Source organism: Protobothrops mucrosquamatus, unplaced genomic scaffold (genome assembly GCF_001527695.2).
Source record: "Protobothrops mucrosquamatus isolate PMUCROS unplaced genomic scaffold, P.Mucros_1.0 scaffold3442, whole genome shotgun sequence".
Lineage (NCBI taxonomy): Eukaryota > Metazoa > Chordata > Lepidosauria > Squamata > Viperidae > Protobothrops > Protobothrops mucrosquamatus.
In genome coordinates, this window is record NW_015389421.1 from 15,182 (window position 1) to 23,716 (window position 8,535).

Consider the following 8,535-nt stretch of genomic DNA (forward strand, 5'->3'; position numbering starts at 1 on the left):
TGTTCAAAAGTGGGATGACCAGTGCCCTGGATTGTGTGGTACAATATTTGCTCCGTGCTCCACTGGCTATGGATATTAAAACAGTAATATGCCACCAATTGTCCTGTCCTGTTTCTGAACAAGATAACATTTACAGGGTTTCTCTGCCAGTACTTAAAAACTACTTCTGCAGCTGGGCATAGTAAACACAATTGGGAAGTGTGGACTTGACATTGACCTGCTCGGAATAGGCAGGTTAGATGGAAATGTACGTACGCGTATAATCTATACCGGTATTTAAAATTTAAATTGAAAGAGTAAATGGGAGAATACCTTCCAATCAGAAATTATAACTAGGAGGAAGATGAACTGATTCTATTGATATATGTTCTTTTTTCCAGGCAAACTGGGAAAAACGTATTTTGAAGAGCCTGAACAGCATGTGTATAGAACTTGGCATTCCACTATCACAGAAGGTATCGTTATTATTAAATGTAAAGTTTATCTATAATCTTGTGTATATTTTAGGTATGTGTCCCTATTAGATTTGACTGCACCCTGGTTTTTTTTTTTTGTGCTCTACAGAGACCACTGAGTGAGCAAAAAGAACTTTTGAACAAATGGAACGAAATGGGAACGGATGAACCAGGTACAGCACGCCTTCATTATGAAAATTAAAATCGGACCCAGGATATGTGCACGTGCAAACTTACTTTTACTACTTTTTAAAAAAGAATATATAAGAGAAAGACAGGAAATATCTCACTACCCCAGGGGTAGGCAACCTTGGCTTTTTTATGACTCGTGGACTTCAACTCCCAGAATTCCAGAGCCAGCCATGCTGAGGGGAAAGAGAGAGGTTTCCAAGCTAAGCTGTACTGGCTCAGGAATTCTGGGAGTTGAAGTCCACGAGTCATAAAAGAGCCAAGGTTGCCTACCCCTGCCCTACCCTAAAGGTTGAAGATGTCAAAAACTTTTCAGAGATCTGAATTGTGCTTTTCTTGCCTATCTCCTGTTATAAGCTGTAGGAGAAAGTTGTCTTATCGGTTTCCTCTATGATACAACTGTCCCTTGAAATACAAGCTGCTCATTATGGTACCACAGACAACAAAGACCAACCCATTCCTGTTTTCTTTCACAGGGGAAAACATGTAACTGTTATCAATATAATAATATAATAATATAATATAACTATTATCAATATAATACCACCCTTCTATACAAGGTTAACAAATTAAGTTACACGTATGATTGAATACTTGGCTTTCTGAAATGTTTTATGGCTGAATTGACAGGACTTATTACAGGGGTCTTCAAACTTGGCCCTTTTATGACTTGTGGACTTCAACTCCCAGAATTCATCAGCCAGCATGCCTGGCTGATGAATTCTGGGAGTTGAAGTCCACAAGTCATAAAAGGGCCCCAAGTTTGAAGACGCCTGACTTATTGTGTCTCAAGTCCCTGGGGATGTATTTTTTTTTGGGGGGGGAGGGTTGTGACATATGCTCATACAATATTTAATTGGGTTTATTTATTTATTTAAAAGATTGGAATGGGCACCCATCTTAAAACAACTCTGGGTGACTCACAACAACCATAAAACTAAAATGACCATAAGAACTACACAACTGTAGGAGAAGGCATGACGGGACCTGAGAGCGGAGTTAAGAGAGTGATCAGCCTAGAATCCCTACAGAGACACAAATGGATTAAATCCAATTCTTGAATTCTGTTGACCCGTATCTAACTCTCAAGTAAATACCAACCGTTAATTGAAAAGGTTGTGTATGTAGCAATAAATCAGTTGAGTTGGGCCTTTGTGTGTGGATCTGGTCTTTCACGTCTGACAGTGACCAAAACTAAAAGCCCTGTATCTAAATCACCATCTCATGATGCTTCAACGATTCTTTGCAGGATCTACCACTATATCTCAGGGTCAAATAAAGAGCCAGGGTTTAATGGCCTTCTAGAAGATTTAATGATCCACAGATCCCATTTCTCTGTTATTCCATAGTCCACATATCAATAACTTTTTTTCTGATTCTGGGCAAGTATTCTCAAATATTGTGTCTGTTACTCATCTCTCAAAGAGTGCACAGATATCTTGATTATTCCAATATACCTTATCCTTTAATGTTAAACAAGTTAAAATAGACCAGCCTCAATTATTTATTGATATTTTTGTTTATTCTTTTTTTCTTCATTAAAAAAAAAAACACCTTTCTAAGAGTTGTTCTCAATTATTACATTAGTGCTTTCAATTATTCTGCATGAGTTTTACTCGTCTGGAAATATTCCTGGATGTTAGATATTAGAACGAGGCTGAAATAACAAAATTTGATAATTATTATTAATGGAATGTGTAGTCCAAATAGCTATAAAATATTTAGGGTTGTATAACTTTTTTTTATTTCAGATCTAAGTCTCTTCAGGCCAGTTTATGCACCCAAAGATTTTCTTGAGGTAAGTTTTTGCAAAAAAATGGATCAGGTTTTAGTTTTGAATATGCCTTTTTTTACTCAAAATCTTGTAGTTCCTGAGAATGGATCTTTTGAGTTATTAGATTCACAAATGAGCTTTAGTGGGAAGGAATGCTGGCGGAGGGCCTGCCAAGCATAAATGCCGGTGGTGGGTTGGCTGTGGCGGGGGCCCCGCGGAGAAGTGGGCACAAAAAATCTGGCCGGCACAAATTGTCCCATTGGTATAAAGTAGATATTTTAAAATATTTTATTTAGTTCTTAATGCACGCATGGTCAATTCTAGTCTTCTTTTTAAAGGTGCTGATGAATCTTCGCAATCCAAATTATGACACCAGCGAGCTGTCTAATTTTAGAAATCACTTGGGACTCATTCAGGTCCCACTGAACGTGAGAGATATACCTGAACTGGTAAGCATCCATTGCAGCTTCTTTAAAAATTTAACAATTTAATTTAACAGTACGGTGCTGTGCCCCGTGAACCTTACTCTTGAATACATATGTATAAAAAATGGTTAGCATTTTTCTAAGGTGCAGAAGACCTTTAGAATATTAGAAGATGAATATGGTACAAAGGGTGAAGAAAGGTAACCATCTCCTTCTAGCGCTTCTTGTATATGGAGAAATAATTTTTTTGGGCCTCCTGTTGCAGAGAATGAAAAAAATGGGGGCAGGGCTGGGGTGAATGGATTAGTGTAAAAAAGTGGTGGTCTACATCCTAGACATGGGACACATGTAAACCTTGAATCGGAATATATGAGAATTGCTGAATATTCCTGATACATGAATTTTAAATCCCCCACTGCAAAGGAATATTTTTCAGGGTTTAGGCAAGTGATATTAAAGAAAATTCTAGTCTATTTGTTATTGTTGTTGTTAGTTGCGAAGTCATGTCCGACCCATTGCAACCCCATGGACAACGTTCCTCCAGGCCTTCCTGTCCTCTACCATCTTCTGGAGTCCATTTAAGCTCACGCCTACTGCTTCAGTGACTCCATCCAGCCACCTCATTCTCTGTCGTCCCCTTCTTCTCTTGCCCTCCATCTTTCCCAGCATCGGGCTCTTCTCCAGTGAGTCCTTCCTTCTCATTAGGTGGCCAAAGTACTTGAGTTTCAACTTCAGGATCTGGCCTTCTAAAGAGCAGTTATGGTTGATCTCCTCTAGGACTGACCAGTTTGATGGCCTTGCAGTCCAGGGGACTCGCAGGAGTCTTCTCCAGCACCATAGTTCAAAGACCTCAATTCTTTGGCACTCAGCCTTTCTTATGGTCCAACTTTCGCAGCCATACATTGCAACTGGGAAAACCATGGCCTTGACCAGGGGTAGTCAACCTTGGCTCTTTTATGACTCGTGGACTTGACTTCTGGGAATTGAAGTCCACGAGTCATAAAAGAGCCAAGGTTGACTACCCCTGGCCTTGACTATACATACTTTTGTTGGCAGCGTGATGTCTCTCCTTTTAAATAACTAAATGATTTCTGGCAGTTGTTATACTGCAGTGCAGTATCACTTTACTATACAGGTGGTCCTTGATTTAACGACCGCAATTGCGCCCAAAGTTTCTGTTGCTAAGTGAGACATTTGTGAAGGGAATTTTGCCCCCTTTTGCGACCTATTTTGCCACAGCTGTTAAGTGAATCACTGCAGTTGTTAAGTTGGCAACCCGGTTATTAAGTGATTCTGGCTTCCCCACTGCTTGTCAGGAGGTCGCAAAACGGGATCACATGACCCCGGGTCACTGCGACGGTCGTAAATAATGAACCCGTTGCCGAGCATCCATATTTCGATCACAACACCATGGGGATGCTGCAAGGGTGAAAAATGGTCATGAGTCACATTTTTTTTCAGTGGTGTCGTAACTTTGAACGGTCACTAAACGAACTCTTGTAAGCCGAGGACTTTCTGTATTGAGTCTTCAGCTAAAATGCTGGGATTTTAGTCTTCTGAGGGAAGGAATTTATTACACGGTGCGAGGGTCTCATGAGTCTTAGGCTCTGTGTTCAGCTTGCCAATTAAAGCAATATATTGATATTTAATGTTGGTTTCCCAAATGGTGTATGGTGGCATACTTTATCCTCTCAAAAAATGTCTTTTTTTTTTTCTCCCCCTCAAGAAGGAATACTTTAGTGAATTAGACCTGAACACTGGTCAGATGGATATTGATGATTCTGCACATGTACCTGCAGGTGGGTGTTGTCGTTTAATCTTTGTACATGGCTAGAACATTACATTCAAATAAGTAATTCTGATATATAAACTCAAATATTCTCATAGAACTAATACTTTTACTTTATTCTTATTAACATTTTAGAGCTCTTTGAAAGTGAGCACGTACGGCTTGGTCAAAAAGGTAAGATACAATAATCGCTTTTAATATACTGGTTTTTTTTAAAAAAAATACAATTGCCATTTGTTTCTATTTTATGCTACATAAGGAGCAGTCATGCTGCAATAATCACATTGTCCTAGAGCAGGGGTAGGCAACCTTGGCTCTTTTATGACTCGTGGACTTCAACTCCCAGAATTCCTGAGCCAGCCACGCTGAGGGGAAAGGGAGAGGTTTCCAAGCTGAGCCATGCTGGCTCAGGAATTCTGGGAGTTGAAGTCCACGAGTCATAAAAGAGCCGAGGTTGCCTACCCCTGTCCTAGAGATAAGTCTGTTGAAGATTTCCAAGTAAGCAAGTTTAGGATTATGCTGCCGTTGTAAACAATCTGATGTGTAAAAAAGATCAAATAGCCAGGCCATTACGATCACCATTAGCTACAGAAAGAACTTAACAAGTGGCTAATTTAAAACAATGTGTCCCTACATACAGCTCTTTGTCAGAGCTGAATTCCTAGTTTGAATTTCACTGGATAATCACCAGAGCCTCTCTCCTCTTCTATGCACAAAATATCCTTTAATTGGTATTAATAGAGTTATGTCCGTGCATCGGAAAAGAAAATAATCTTAATTCTGCTTGATGGTTAGTCACTACTGCACAGCTGGATAGATCTGCAGCCCTGAGCATCCAAAAAATAAAAATAAAAATGAAACAAACCATCTATACCACATCTTCCAACCAAATGGATATCCACGCAACTTCATCAAACGCAACCCAATGTAGCACAACCCTCATACGTTATAAAAAGGTAACATACATTAAAAAAATCTCATAAATCACCCATGGACTATTACAGTACAACCACATGGAATCACCATAACACACACATTAACTAAAGCCTTCCAAAACAGTCTGAGTAAACCAAAAGGCCCAGCAGACCCAGAAGAAAAAAAGCAGAGTCATCGACTGCATACAGCAGGGGTCTTCAAACTTGGCCCTTTTATGACTGGTGGACTTCAACTCCCAGAATTCCTCAGCCAGCGTGCCTGGGAATTCTGGGAGTTGAAGTCCACAAGTCATAAAAGGGCCAAGTTTGAAGACCCCTGGCATACAGTGTAAGGACTGCAATGGTCAGTGTGTAGAACATACAGGCAGAAAACTAACACAACGCATCCATGAACACCAACTAAAAGAAGACATGATGAAAACTCCTAAATTTCGCAACACATGGACAGGCTTAGCCATAGTTTCAACTGGGAAACTATGACTATCCTAGACCAAGCCAAGTCCAAAAACCCTTCCTGGAATTTCTGGAAGCCCTGCACATTGACAAATCAGCCAGCAACAAGATTGTTGTTTTTATATTTATATTTGAATTACATATTTGTTCTGATGTAAACCCCTGGGTGTTAACAAGTAGCAGTAGCAGTAGCATATAAGTACATTAAAATAATAACGAAATACACCAATTGGAAGATGAGAGGGTTTTTTTCCTTTCTGTTATATATGTTGTCTGGGTTCCTGTATTTAAAAAAACAATGAATAATTATAAACAATATGTTAATTAATCGCTCAATAATCTTCTTACTAGTATATATTCAATGTTACATATCACATTCCTTTCTCTCTAACTCGTTTTTCTAGCCATTGATAATAATTATGCCATGTTCTAAAATACAGTGAATCTTCTTTCTCTTTTCTCTTTAAAGTCAATCTATCCATTTCTGCGCACTCTAAAATGTTCTTAATTAGTTCTTCTTCCGTTGGTAAATTTTCATTTTTCCAATATTGGGCAAATACAATTCTTGCTGCACTTAGCACACGTAAAATTAAATATATACAGTCTTTCTCATAATTTGCCTCCTATTATTCCTAACAAAAATAATTCTGGCTTAAAATCCATTTCTTTTTTAGTCCTTTTCTCCAACCATAAGTGTATTTTCATGTACATTTCTTGTAGTTCTTACGGAGCAGGACAGCGCAGCCGCCCAACAGTATGTGCGACAGGGCTCCCCAAATTCATTAAGAGCAGAGCTGTGGGCGTTGATCCTGAACATTTCAAGTCAACCAGAGGTAAGTAGGAACAATAGATTGGAAACATGGATGCCTGTTTGCTGTTCACGTGGCAGCTGCAGTAGGTGTGTGTTTTAGTTCCAGAATTGAACGTTCTAGGACAGCGGTTCTCAACCTATGGGTCGCGACCCCATTTGGGGTCGATCGACCATTTCATGGGGGTCGCCAAGCAAGGCTGTCCGCCATTTTTTCCCCCCTTTTCCGGCGGGTGCCTTACCTCCCTTGAGCTGGGCCAGCTGGTGGTCGGCCTGCTCCGTCTCTGCCGCTTGCCAGCTACGCCTCGGCCGGCGCAGGGGGCGGAACCACGCATGCGCGGCGCTCCCGGGCAGGGAAAGTCCTCGACTTACGACTGGTTGGGTAGTCCTCGACTTACGACCGGTTTAGTCCTCGACTTACGACTGGTTTAGTCCTCAACTTACGACCGGTTGGGGGTCGCGGCATTAAAAAGGTTGAGAACCACTATTCTAGGAGTCTGGCTTCCTTTGCAGGATCCTAGGGGGACATCTAACTTCACTGAACATTTTTGTTCAGACTTTTGACTGTCTAGCACAGGGGTCTTCAAACGTGGCTCTTTCATGACTTGTCGACTTCAACTCCCAGAATTCCTCAGCCAGGCACGCGTTTCTGGCTGAGGAATTCTGGGAGTTGAAGTCCTCAAATCATAAAAAGGGCCACATTTGAAGACCCCTGAAATAGACTGTTAATGTAAGCCTAACAGCTTTCCCTTTTGAACTGAACCCCCAAAGGATTTGATATGTAAACATGGAGAATAACTATAAAGACGTTTTAATTTCCTTTGGGAGATGGTCACCAGAAAAAGGGAGAAAACTTTGGAATTTCCATAGCATTCCATTTCCTGTTCCTTCACATATAAGGGTTTTCTCTTTAAGCTTCTCAAGTATCAAGGTCAGCAGCTTAAGAGGATTGTTTTCAAGAAGGGAATAGATTTCAAACTCTCTACTCTGACTTTCTGAATTCCAGTGCTACTAATACCATTCTGCAATTCTCTCCTTCATTAAAAAGGAAATTAAATTGACCTTGGGGTTCCAGCCAGGGAAAGAATTGCTAACTTTAGAAATAATATCAATTGAAGTGTTAACCTAAGGGAGTAAAGTTAAAGCATCTTATCATTAGACAATCTTTCCTACTCTGGTTTCTTCAGAATTAGGGGGGGGGGAATGGCTAATTGTAATTGCATAACTGTTTTCTCACAAAGATTACAGAATTTAAAGCAATTATGGGATGAATTTAGCTATTACCTCTTAGAGTTTTTATAGTTTAAGTGGATTTGGACCCCATCTTTATGAAAAATCAGTTCGATCCTTAATTTAATTTGTAAAGTATTAATATGCATAGTTATTCCGGGGGTGGGATTTTTTAAATAGAAGGACTATATATTATTTTTATATAATTCTTTTAAAAAAAATTCTTCCAGGCTTGACCCCCAGGCATAAGGGTTGAATAGAATAGAGGTGGAAGGGACCTTGGAGGTCTTCTAGTCCAGCCCCCTGCTCAAGCAGGAGAACCTATACCATTTCAGACAAGTGACTGTCTACTCTAGCCTCTTCTTAAAAATCTCCAGTGATGGAGTGGCCACAATTTCTGAAGGCAAGCTGTTTCCACTGGTTAATTTTATGAAAAAAGATTTGTATGGTCGTTCATCTTAATAATAATAATAATAA

General features: G+C 39.9%; 1 protein-coding gene across 1 annotated transcript in view; it reads left to right on the top strand.

Annotated features, from left to right (window-relative positions):
* The window catches only part of TBC1D19 (TBC1 domain family member 19), a gene marked incomplete at both ends in the record, with an annotated part of 48,310 nt that overhangs the window by 6,492 nt on the left and 33,283 nt on the right, over positions 1–8,535 (top strand). Inside the window, 7 exons of the mRNA XM_015827018.1 lie at positions 381–455; positions 565–628; positions 2,396–2,442; positions 2,757–2,867; positions 4,570–4,642; positions 4,768–4,806; positions 6,741–6,853. Coding sequence (XP_015682504.1) covers positions 381–455; positions 565–628; positions 2,396–2,442; positions 2,757–2,867; positions 4,570–4,642; positions 4,768–4,806; positions 6,741–6,853 — 522 coding nt within the window. The remainder of the gene's footprint in view (positions 1–380; positions 456–564; positions 629–2,395; positions 2,443–2,756; positions 2,868–4,569; positions 4,643–4,767; positions 4,807–6,740; positions 6,854–8,535) is intronic.